This window comes from Lampris incognitus, chromosome 10 (assembly GCF_029633865.1).
Source record: "Lampris incognitus isolate fLamInc1 chromosome 10, fLamInc1.hap2, whole genome shotgun sequence".
NCBI lineage: Eukaryota > Metazoa > Chordata > Actinopteri > Lampriformes > Lampridae > Lampris > Lampris incognitus.
The window spans coordinates 35,431,527-35,444,987 of NC_079220.1; the positions used below are offsets into that span (position 1 = coordinate 35,431,527).

Consider the following 13,461-nt stretch of genomic DNA (forward strand, 5'->3'; position numbering starts at 1 on the left):
AAGGTCTATCTGATTTGTGGTGATCAGGCTTATAGCTGTTTCCCAAAAGAAGCCCACAGTCGGTGTTGCTTTGCATTTCTGGTAGCCTTAATCAGACAGGCGTCTGCATCAGAATTATCATCACTCCATCACAAAGCTAAACGTGCCTTATCAGCTGCTCAGCGCACATTTGGCATATTGATACCCTCGTATGGTATATATGCAGCTCAGGAGGAGATCAAGTCACTCTATTGTGTTAGAACGTCACATGAACATCTCTACAGCTGCTGTCACGACCACGGCGAGACGCTTAGATAATGTTGGCCATATGGCAACTGGAAATAGGATGGCGCTGGCTCTTCTGTTAGCCTCACAGGGTGGTGTATGTAAGGTGATCGCCACTGAATGCTGTGCATATATTACTAGCAATGATGCTGAAATATCAGAAATGAAACATGATACTGAATAAGAGCTGAAACATTTACATACTGTTCACAGGTGGGATCCGTTGTCAGGAATGTTCGGTCCCTTGGCATCTGTGGGTGCCTCATTCATTTGCACACTGATTGTGGGTATTCTTCTGTTTTTGGTCATTGTTTTCATCATTACTTGCGTGATTAGTGTGATTCGTAAATATTGTGTTACAACTGTACTTAATGCTGTACAAGGTCAACATTTTCCTGATCCCTGGGTTCCACCATATGATTCTGATGATGATGACAGTTTTTAGCAAGTGTCTACAGTCACTTCATTTAATAGAGTCCCCAAGACCCTTTCCTTTATTTTGAGTTTTTTTTCTTCCTCTTTCCTTATGTTAATGCATAGTTAGTTAATTTGTAACCAATCTACATGTGTGTTATGAATATATCTCTCATTTATTGTTTCGTCATTTATTCATTGTTTGATGTTATTTGGGACTATGCAGTGTTTTAGATGGATTTTGAGCATTCACATGAGTTTTCCCAAATGTCAACACTGGGTTTTTCTTGTGATATAACCGCTTAGGTTAGTGTAGGTAACCTCTCGAGTATTTTACTCATTTCTAGTTAAGAGTGAAGTGAGATGTTTGGCTGGAGAGGACATGGGATGATTGTGACTTCTGTCTGACTGCTGTGTTTATATGGAGTGTGTTTGGTGTAAATATGAAGCATTTCAGTTGACTTACAACTGACAGACAGGCTTCACAGTCATTCTGTGTGAGGTAAGATGTTCCCCAGGATGTATAACCATTGTTATGTTTTCTTTGATGCTTTATTTAGGCAATTTGTTGTTGATTAAAAGTAATCAAAAGGGGGGCTTGTGAGGGAAATCATATTTTATGTTTGCTTACGTTTAATCTTTCACCATGACCTTACATTGCTTAGATGGATGCTTGAAGTCCATGTGTAGTAGAACAAAGGTGGTCTTATAAAGTGTCTTCTCCAGGTGCACAAATAAGGGCCTATTGTTAATTGCTGGCTGTAAGGGAGACTCACTGAGTGTAGCAAGTGTGTACGCAGTAAATTGGAGAAGTAGCCTTGGTGGATGAGAGCTGGAAGACATGAGATAAGGAGGGGAAGAACAGACAACTGTCCTATAAGAGAGACTGCACTGTATTGTTCGGCGTGCATTCAAGCACCTGGGCTTGGATGTGTCTGTTCATGAACATATATTAAAGTCGTGTGACAATACTGTAAGAGATTTGTGTCTCATTCCTCATTTCTGTCAGCGTGGAATTCAATAATTACCACGACACTGCCAAAATAATTACATTATTCAACTAGAATTCTGTATTTCTATCTTCCATAACTGTTCCAAATGTGACACTTTCTAGTAGAAATGGAGGTAAAGCACCAATGCTAGATTTCATCCATACATACAAATTATACCAAAAATTATAAGTAATGTTACAGTGGGAAAATAAATGATCCGTTGTTTCTGTCTGTCTTGCAAAATTGACAAAAATTAGAGTCTACATTAAATGTCAATCTTATAAATTCACTGGAGGGGTAAATATCATTAATAATAATAATAATAATAATAAACTTTATTTGTATAGCACCTTTCATGCATAAAATGCAGCTCAAAGTATTTTACAGTAAAAACAATTAATTATCTTTAACCCTTGTGCTGTGTTCGAAAGCTGTTTCTGCCCCGTGTGTTGGCGGGTCAGCTGACAACTTAAAGTTTGTCGCTAGAACCTGCAATAATCACCTTATCAGAAACTCGCTGGTGAATATGTTATCCTAACCCTTTAAGAAGGAGGTATATTTTAGAAATGTACTCAAATTTGAATGCCCATAAAATTAGAAAAAGATAAATTTCATTCCCCCCCCCCCCAAAAAAAAGACAAAGAGGTTCACTTAAGGGGCAAAGTGTGGGGCTGACAGAAGAGTAGGGTTTCCCTGATGTACAAATCACAGCAGTCCTCCGGGCACTTCTGGCAGTTACGTCCGGTACTTCCCTGGATTCGTGTATACGTCGTACAACTAAACAGTATTGAAACGTCGCCCTGTTGGTCTTTTCATTCTGGAGCCATACGCCCCGCCCTCTCCATTGGAACGCGGCCCGTCTTGTTTTCTTTCAGTCTGTATCCGTCCGCAGCTTTATTCCGCAAGTCCTTGATTGCGTGTGCGAAGGTTCGGGGGGACTACTGCGATTCGACCGGAGTAAGCATGGGTGTGCAAGTCAGAGTTGAATACTGGTAATTATATATTTATTGTTACATTAAATTCATTTGCAGAAAACCTCTTAACGCTTATTGCTTCAGTCCTACAATATCAGCCAACGCTAGCCCGAAAATTGTATAACATTAGCCGGTTAGCAAACTGGCTAACTAAGCTAAAATTGGCTTGCGTTATCGCTCTGTGTAGGTGAACCTAGATCAGTAGTAGCTGTTAATATTAGCTAACGTTTTGTAATGCGAGTCTGCGGTGGGTCGGATGAAAATAGTCTAGTCTCATTTTTGGACGTTAAAATTATTTCATTTGCAGTGGCGGATGAGGGTACGAGCCCCGTTATCGGGAGCTGGCGCGGGTTGTGACTGCCGAGTTCCCCGATGCGGAGGTATCAGGCTTTGTAGGAAGATCAAGTAAGTGTGGCTATAAAATATTGAGTAAACGCAACACTTCTGCAATTGACGATAAAGTAGTGTTTCTGCCATGTCTGTTGGTGTGCAACGTGCTCACTCGTTAACAGTGAGGTTAATACTATCGTGTAATTATCTCTGCGTGCAGGCAGTTTTGAGATTGAAATCAACGGGACGCTGGTCTTCTCCAAGCTGGAGACAAGTGGCTTTCCCTATGAGGATGATGTGAGTAACTCTCACTCTCTCTCTCTCTCTCTCTCTCTCTCTCTCTCTCTCTCTCTCTCTCTCTCTCTCTCTCTCTCAACGTACTACGTACGTCTAATGTATTTCCTTTTGTGCCACTGTCTTGTGCAGATCCTGGATGCAATCCAGAAAGCTTACGATGGGAAAACTGTGTTGAAGATCACTAAAAGTCGCCCACCATGTGTCATCATGTAATTTGCCCTCCCTCCTCTTAAAAGAACCTAATTTTCAAGGAGTGTCAACAAAAGCCAGTGCAGTCACATGTGACCCAAGAAAAGATCTTGTTCTGTTCTACACACCTGCAGAGATGAGCTGAGATGTCTATCCGTTGACATCTCTCACTAAGCTTTGTTGTGCCTTCTGTCTCCCCTCTCTGTTCCCATACTGGTGCCCCTGGACGTTGATGATTACTTTAGCCTAAAATAGTTTATGGCTAATGTATGATGAGCCTAGTCCAAGGTGCCCCCTTTTTATTGGAACATAGACAGGTAAAAGTCCTTACAGAAGTGATTGGAGGGAGCCCACTCTCATCTCATAAGCCTCATTGCCTGTTATACGGTCACTTCCTGATTTTGATTCTTTTTCATTGGTATGTCATGAAAACATCAATGTCTGCTTAAATGCAATGGAGTGTAAGATATTTACACAATTTGATAGTATAATTTGAACTTTCTGGTATATACCATTCCACATTGAATGAGTCAGTAAAGCATAATGTTGAGCGATAATATTTTCAAATACTGTTAACTATGAGTTTTGACCATTCTTCTTAGGAAAATGTGATATGCAATACAAACATGCATAACCAAGATTTTTTTTTGAGCACCAGTATAGCCTGTTATCTCTAATTACAAATTTGCCTCAGTGGACAAACTTGCCAGTCAACTTGCAATAGCCTTTCTGCGTTTTCATGACACTGTAAAGTAGATGGATCAGTAGTAGTGTTTATAAGGCCACCATTCACTGATCTGTCATCTGCACTAATTTCATTTCTACTCAGTTAATATGTTCTCATCCAAATGTTTATTTGGAGAACTCAAACCGCTGACTTTAAATAAAGGTAATTATTTAGACATTACCTTTTAGTGTTTTTATTGTTTACTGCTTTACTATTTGCAAGTGAATTGTTTTCTTGCTTATCTTTCCAATAGGTCATATTGGCGTTTGCTTAGGGAGATACTAAAATTTTTACAATCACTTTGGCACTAATTTGAGAACCTTGCAGTCATTTTTCAAAACTCAAAGATACAAAACTGTCATCTGTCACTTGTAGCAGGCTGTCCAATGTTCAAAGCATTGCATTGTGCATTAATGTCGTTAAAGAAACCTTGCAGTTGCAGAATCATTGGTTCAAATAACTCATTTATCATGAAATACCATAGGAACATTATTTTAGGTCACCCACACACAAGATACCAATAGTTTCACTGTTTAGTTGTTAGTACAATCGTTAAATATTGTGGTACAAAATACTCGATTCATGTTTCATTGGTACTACAAGTAAATGCATCACTGTAAAAGGACCAGTAGAGAGAATATTGAAGATACTGGAATCATGAACAAAATCTGAAATTTGTTGATGAAATAAAATCAAATCACAGCATATGTTCCTTTGAGTCAAAGTAAAAATAATTAGCTACAAAAAAGAGAAACGACAGTAAAATGTTAACTGCAGTGTTCTTCACCTGGCTTACTGTAAAAAGCAAAACAATGGGTTGACTACTGTGCTTCTATATTTCCATCAACCCTGTCTTGTGGATCTGACCACAGGTTCTCATCCAGATCACAGTGGATGTTTTCACTAGCCAAACATCTTCGGAAGAATTTTGGGGTGTGGTGAATCCAGGCCTAACACTGGTCTGCCGTGATGTCATTGCATGCATCATCCATGGCCAGGAGAAGGAGGTTCGTGAGGGTGCCTATCATATACCTTTCCACTTCCATGTGGAGAAAAATTCCTCAATCGGGTTAAGGAAAGGATAGTATGGGAGTAAGTACAGGGAGGTAAATTGTGGATGGGCCTGAAACCATGTCTGCACTATTTGAGCATAGTGGAACCTGATATCCCACACAATGACATGGGTCACACCGTCAGCTCTACAGAACCAATTTAGCTCATCAAGGAATGTTACAAGAGATCTTTATATGATCCAATATGAGGTCTGCGTCCCACCTCACCATTTTCCAACATACCCACACACATGGTGAAGTTGGCCCCATATTGTCCAGGTACTTGGATGGTTGCCTGCTGGCCAATTAAATTCCAACCTCTCCTCCTGGTTTTGGCCAGGTTGAAGCCTGCCTCATCCAAAACGATTAATTTGTGATGGTTTTCGTTGGCATCCAGCTCCATCACTCTCTAAAAAGACGTTTTAGAAAGATAATTAATGATTACAATGATATAGAATTTGTAGGGAATTTTTTTGGAAGAGGCATCTTGAAACTGAACATGCTCAGTCCTCAGTTGCTTCCCTCTGCCTTCATTTCTTTTAAAAGGCACACGGTATGGTTGTTTTGCTTTAATGGTTTATGGTGCGGCTTGTTTTTCGCTGTTTGTTTTTGCACTGGAACTGAGATACCAAGCTGTACCGAAACATTTAAAACCAACATTGTTGCTAGGTAATTATAAATGATCTATTTATCTATCTATCTACAGCAGGTGTCTTTTCAGCATGCGCGCAATAGTTGGCAAACGTATAGCATCCAGACTGTTGAACATGTCGTCATGGTCCAAGACGTGCTGCTGAATTTCTGTAAGGCAGATATCATTTCTGCCTGAACCAAATTGACCACAGCCCACTCTTATTGATCAGTCAGAATTTTACCTCTGCCTCCCCTATTTAGCCTAGTCTATATTCTGCAAGAAAAAATTACAGTAAGAACACATTTAGTCACATCACTAACTCGGTGGTACACATTGCCACACAGTATTCAGTCATTTGACATTTGAGAGTAGCCTAAAGTTTAGTGCATGCTGAAGACTTAACGGTTCTCATTGTGGAAAGTTCTGCTGACTGAGGCCAAGGTTGATCTTTTGAGGTTTGGTTGAATCGTTGTAGCTGTTGTCATTGTCATGCCATAATTTACGACACGGTCTACAACTATTGCTCGGATTTCATTGAACACTTTGCTGTTGCTGCCACTGTCTTGGTCTGTGGTCTTGTCCTCTACCACATTCCCCCCACACCTCTCAAACGAGGTCTGTGGTCCCCTGTCTGGTGAGGCCCAAGCCCTCCTCTATGACGAGTCCAGCAACCCCCTTTCAGAAGGGGGGGGGGGCTTGTCCCCTGCCATTCTCTTGACCGCAACGTCTTCCTCCTCCCACTGCTTGACCTCTGCTGTGACCTAGATCACCTGTCGACTCCATGTTATCACTATGGTGTTGTATGTGGATACCACTAATTTCACTGTATACTACCACAATGTGAGATCAACCATCAGTAAGGAGTTGGCAGCATTGGAAAAGCAAATGCAAGGGCCTGCATACATATACATCTGAAAACATGGTCTGGAAAAGTGGCACATGGGACCTTAGAAACCGTGTCTGATAAAAAATGGCCAAACATTACATCCATAGGCGGAAATCCCAGGGGAGACGGGGGGCATGACCCCCCCCCCCCATCCTGGGAAAAATATATATTCCCCCCACAGTACTACAGCGCGTGTGGGAAATCTTGACAGTCTTTCTTTGGTGGCTAACATTAACCTCCAGTCCAGTAAGTAGTTCAAACAAATGATATGTTAGACATTTCTTTACTTCTACCACTCAGTACAATAAAACACATTTATAATCATGACCAGTCTTCATTTTCGCTGCATTGAATTACAGGTTACTCTTTATGTTAGCTAGTAGTTAACTGACGTCTACTAGCTAACTTAGCTAAGTTACAATAGTATCAACCAGTGTTTGTGGCTGTTTGAATTTGAGAGAAACTAGCGATGCAGTGACCGTGTGTTCGAGTCTACCGTCTGAAAGCCACTCAGTGCACATAGCTGTCAATCGCATTATCGCGATTTTGTTTTATGTTGGCAGAGAGCGCACAATAGCTGAATTTGCAGAACTGGCGAGCAAACCGATGGACCAAACTAAAGCAAGCAAGCTAACTAACAACACCTATTTCTATTATATGTGGCATCGTCAAAGATGGAATATTTGCTATCAGTTTATTCCAAGACCAACATAGCATTCCAGGATCAGCATGCATCAGTTTTATTCTCCAGAAAATACAGAACAAAAATTACATCAAATCATATGGTTAAACTCGAATATATTGATAGATATAAAGCTTATATTTTTGGGAATTAGGGAGGCAGCCCTTGAACCGCCACAGCCGGGACGAGAATTCGTATCTCCTGCACTGCAAGCGACAACGGCTCCGACCCATTAGCCAAGGGCCAACGTGTCTACTTATCCATGCACGTTACACTGTTTGATAAAGGCATTATTCTTATAAATGACATTGTAAATAAGGAAGGTAAAATTATGACTTAAAAATAACTAATTAATATTTATGGCAATGTCTGCACGTTTAATCACAAAAATGTAATCATCTCATTGGAGCCTTACCACAAACATAGAAAAAGAAATTGGTAAAGGAAACTGCCAGGAACTAGTTTGACGGCCACATTTACAGTATATATAAAAACAATTAATTGGTCAAAGAAATTTATATTTAAATAAAAAAATCAGTTATTGTGGGAAGCCAGCCAATATAAAACAAAAACATAGACTATATTAAAATTACAAAGGTTGCAGCTTACGTTGTGTAAATGGTGAACTCATACAGCTGTCAACCCTTGTCACTGCAGTCGATTTCACATTTGCTAGCTGACTAGCTAGCTGCCTGCTAGATCGAAGCCCATTATAGAATAATAGAAGATAATAGATGATAGAAACCCAACTCCTACTGTAAATATCTGTCACACAGTATGTGTGTGTGTGTGTGTGTGTGTGTGTGTGTGTGTGTGTGTGTGTGTGTGTGTGTGTGTGTGTGTGTGTGTATGTGTGTGTGTGTGTGTGTGTGTGTGTGTGTGTGTGTGTGTGTGTGTGTCCAACCAGGTAGAACATGGCAGAAAAAAAGAAAAAAGATGGACATCAGAGCCTTTTTCAGTACACCAAAACGCAAAGTAAGAACCCTAGTAGCCTAATATCTCAAAGACTAGTTGATAAAATTTTCATAAGAAAGAAGGGAAATGCTAATGGAAATGTTTCATAATGATGTCATTAGGCAGAGCAGGCAACAGATGGCACACAGACAGCAGAGCTGGGGGTAGAAAGGCAGTGACAGACTGGCAGAGACAGGGAGTCACAGGTAAGTTTGTTGAGTTTTTGTTTGGCAACATTATGATAAAGGTTCTCTCTTTTTTAGACTTGTAAAATAGGGATATAATTGGACAATGCCATTGATAGCCCCACTCTCATCTTAAACTGGTGACTGAACCAAGATTTCTTTAGGGCAATGGTATTGCTGTTGTGATTATTTGTGTAGTTTTGGGTACCGGTAGTGAGGAGTATGGCAAACACATAATTTCTTTTCTAGGAGACAGGCTGTGACTCAGTGAGGGTGGTGAAAGGGAAAGAGCCAGGGGGAGAGACTTCAGATGACACTGTCACAGCCATGGCAGGACCAGGTGTCAACCTTGTTGTCAGCAGCATCAGTGTAGGGGACAGTGGCACAGCATTGTGCAGTTACCTCAGTGATGGCACAAAACCATATCAGCCACACCCACAATTTATAGAACCACAAACCGTTGCCAACAGAGTGTTGACATTTCAAAAGAAAGGGTTTCGCGATTTCCCCTGGCTACATTACAATCCATCAATAAAAGGAGTGCTGTGTTTTCACTGTAGCCAAGGGTTTTCAAGCCAGCCATCTTTTGGCCAAGAGCGGATGCTGCTTTCATTAGTGCAAGATTTAGGAACTGGAAAAAAGCCATCGAAAAATTCACAGCACATCAAAACTGACAAACCCACCACCACTTTGTAACTGTAACAGCGCACGAGCTAAATCCAATCAGTGGCCAGTTATCCAGCGCATGGGGTAAACAGCAGGAGGACACAAGGCACTGCTTGATGAAAATTGTTAGTTCAGTGTGGTATGTAGCAAGACAGGGACAAGCCTTTAGAGGCCACACGGATGACAGTGGGAATTTATACCAGCTTTTGAAACTCAGGGCAGAAGAGGATGATCCCATTTTACTGAAGTGGTTAACAGAGCATACCACAATGTACACAGGCCCCAAAGCACAGAATGAAATGCTGAACATCATGACCAATACAACCATTCAAGGCATTGCAGCTGAGATTAGGTGTCCTCCGATTCTACAATTTTCAGTAATTGTTGATAGTACTCAGGATGTCTTTGGTGACGAACAGGAGAGTGTCTGCCTGCGTTATGTTGACCATGACCTTGTCCCTCACAAGGAGTTTATTGGACTATACAAGGTGTCGGAGACAATGGGTGAGGGCATTGCAAAAGTGGCAACTGGTGAGTTGTTGAGGCTCAATTTGCTCATCTCTGGCTTATGTGGGCAGAGTTACGATGGTGCCTCAAACATGGCAAAAAAATACACAAGTGCACAGGCAATTGTGAGGAGGCAGCAGCCATTAGCTCTCTATGTGCATTGTGGAGCACACTGTGTAAATCTGATTACACAGGCTGGCTGCTCAGCCTCCTCACTGATCCGGGATTCCCTTTCTTGGATCCGTCAGTTAGGTGTCCTCTATGGCCAGTCAGGAAAGTTTAAGAGAATGTTTCAATCAATTGCCATGTCCAAAGATAGACATCTGACCACTCTGGAACCCCTATGTCCAACAAGGTGGACGGTGCGGAATACTGCTATTAGAGCTGTGCTAGGGCAGTATGAGCATGTACTAGGCAGCCTAAAGGAGATGGCAAAAACTGCATCCAAGACAGCTTCAACTTCCAGTGGCTTATTTGAGCACTTTGGCAAAGGTAAGACTGTGTTGGGCCTCACACTTGCCTCTGCTGTTATTGGAGAGCTTGTATGCCTAAACATTTCACTGCAGAAGAAAACTCAGACTGTCTCTGGTATGCAGGCTGCAGTCGAGTGTGTGCGGTCATCTCTTAAGGGGAAGAGAAATGACGAAAGCTACTTTGCACTGTATGAGAAAGCAACAACATTGATTGACTCCACTGAATCCATTGACTTCATTGAGACACACTCAAGACGATTTGCCGGCAAAGCAGTGGATCACTATAGGGCAGAATTTTTTAAAGTGTTGGATGATCTGGATGTTCAGTTTGGCGACCGTTTTGACCAGGACAGTCTGAATGTCCTACAAAAGTTGGAAAGCGCACTTCTCACGGGGAAGTTGGATGAGTCTCTAGATTAGTACCCTGAGTTGAACATAGATTCTCTTTCAGTGCAGTTGCCTCTCTTCCACAACAAATATCCCTGTAGCAGCAGTGGAGAGGCAGCAGAAGTCCTCAGGAAGTTTGCAGTGGAGGTGCGGGAGTTGTTTGCCCAAGTTGAGGTGCTAATCGGAATTTTGTTTGTGGTGCCAGTGTCTTCCTGTGAGGCTGAGAGGAGTTTCAGTGCACTCCGCAGGTTGAAGACTTGGCTATGGGCTAGCATGTGCCAAGAGAGACTGAACAGCGTAGTTGTCTGTAATGTACACAAAGACAGGCTGGAGAGTCTCAAGGGGGAAAATATCTGCCAGCAATTTGTTGGATCCATTGACTTCATTGAGACACACTCAAGATGATTTGCCGGCAAAGCAGTGGATCACTATAGGGCAGAATTTTTTAAAGTGTTGGATGATGTGGAGGTTCAGTTTGGCGACCGTTTTGACCAGGACAGTCTGAATGTCCTGCAAAAGTTGGAAAGAGCACTTCTCACGGGAAGTTGGATGAGTCTCTAGATTAGTACCCTGAGTTGAACATAGATTCTCTTTCAGTGCAGTTGCCTCTCTTCCGCAACAAATATCCCTGTAGCAGCAGTGGAGAGGCAGCAGAAGTCCTCAGGAAGTTTGCAGTGGAGGTGCGGGGGTTGTTTGCCCAAGTTGAGGTGCTAATCGGAATTTTGTTTGTGGTGCCAGTGTCTTCCTGTGAGGCTGAGAGGAGTTTCAGTGCACTCCGCAGGTTGAAGACTTGGCTATGGGCTAGCATGTGCCAAGAGAGACTGAACAGCGTAGTTGTCTGTAATGTACACAAAGACAGGCTGGACAGTTTCAAGGGGGAAAATATCTGCCAGCAATTTGTTGGATCCATGAAACCCGCAAACATATGTTTGGTTCTTTTGTTCATTAGTTCAATAGTGTGTATAGCAGTGGTTCTCGGCCTTTTTTGGGTACTGGAACTCCTGCACATTTTGAAGCAAGGCAGGCAAGGTTTTGAGAGGTCCCCAGGGACCACCACCTCCTCTATGTTATATGTAAAGTTACTGGAAAACTTATGGTACTGAATATTTTCATAACACTTTTTTATTTCACAGACCCCTTGTAATTACACCAGGGACCCCTAGGGGTCCACGGGCCCCTGTTTGAGAACAGTGGTGTATAGTATGATATTTGTTCTTTTGTTTAGTAGTTTTCAGTTTTTAGTACATGACAGTACACTTACGAATTATTTATTTTATGTTATTTTATTTAAAATTGCATACTTTGTGTGACATACTTGTCTATAGCTATTTTTGAAGAGTTGAGACACTGACTGAACAATAAATAAGTAGTTTTGAAGAATATTTTGGTTTATTTATTTGGGTTATTCATTGAAGTAGTTCTTTCGCTTTTAGAACTATACTTATTTTGTAACTTTTTTTCTTGTAAAGCTATTGTAGTAGACTCAGGTCAGTGGCACATATTTAATGACTATATAAATGTATCAGAAAAAGTAAAATAACAAGGTCAATTCAATACTGAGACCAACTTTGTGACGTTTCTCAATGGAGATTCTTTTAGGTGAGATCACACCATGCTTGTTGTATTTACGAAAACTGCACCCATACAGTTTACAGTATCACTGCCACCTACTGGCCTTTTTTGGTATTGTTCGTTGTAAATACGAATACCTGCATACTGGACTGATAAGGAACACTGCTATAACTATTAGTAGTAGTAGTAGTAGTAGCAGTATAATGATTTAAACAATTGAACAAGTTGGGACAACCCTTTAGTTAACTACCTATCAATTATCCAGTAGTAGTAAGTATGGTTCCTCAATATACTGTAACGATTACGGATGAATAGGCTCTGTAGCCCTTGGCCAACGGATCGGACCCTTTAGTCGACTGTTCAACGGTTTCGCTTGCGGAGTGGGAGACATGGATTCGCGTCCCGGCTGTGGCGACGGTCTCCCAGACTGCCCCCCGAATTCGCTGCATTGGTGTCAGAAGTGGTGAGACCGTGAGGTCATCGGAAACGCGTGCGCCCAGAGACGTGAGGGAGCTGATATGCTGGAGCGCAGGGACGCGCTTCCCGAAGGAGGGGGATAGTGTAACGTGCATGGATATAAGTAGACACGCTGGTCCTTGACAAACGGATTGAACCCTTTAGTCGACTGGTTAACGTTGTCGCTTGCGGAGCGGGCGACATGGGTTCGCGTCGCGGCTGAGGCGATAGTCCTCCGGACGGCCCCCTTAATACGTTCCAATACATTTAAAATATTACAACGTAAGCTATGTGTTACAGCACTACTTTTGGTGTCCCCCTCAGGAATTGCGCTTGAGAAAATGTCATGTAATTGCCCCCTCCAAAGTTGGTATCAGATTTTCGCCCCTGATTATGTCCATAGATAATTTAGTCCAATTGGTTCATGTTCCACGGAAATTAGTGTCAATGGATCTCGTTATCCTGAAACTTTCATTATCTAAACATGGAATATTGATTGTCAGTTTCTATAAAACTATGCATTTACAGTAATGCAACAGTTACTTATCAATTTTATCAATTGATAGTTAGATCATTGTAATGAAATGAATAAACAGTCATCCCGGACATGATTTGTGGATTGCATTTTGAAATGGTAATACTTTCATGTTAAGTTGTGTCATTTTGAACAGGTGATTTTAGTTCAATGAACAAATGGGTTTATGTGTATTGTATCCAAGCAATTGGAAAAAGTCACAAGAAGACTCCAGTGTGTGCTCTTTTAAAAATTAAAATGCTGTGGGAGTGCAGGAATGAGGAGACTGAAAGATCGAGTCGAGTC

General features: G+C 41.5%; 1 protein-coding gene across 1 annotated transcript; it reads left to right on the forward strand.

Moving 5' to 3' along the window:
* Positions 1 to 2,505: 2,505 nt before the first annotated feature.
* Positions 2,506 to 4,367, forward strand: LOC130119559 (migration and invasion enhancer 1-like). Its single transcript, XM_056288093.1, has 4 exons — positions 2,506 to 2,662; positions 2,952 to 3,049; positions 3,195 to 3,271; positions 3,401 to 4,367. Exons 1-4 carry the CDS (start codon positions 2,634 to 2,636, stop codon positions 3,482 to 3,484), a joined length of 288 nt encoding a protein of 95 aa, XP_056144068.1. The 5' UTR covers positions 2,506 to 2,633; the 3' UTR covers positions 3,485 to 4,367.
* Positions 4,368 to 13,461: the final 9,094 nt, after the last annotated feature.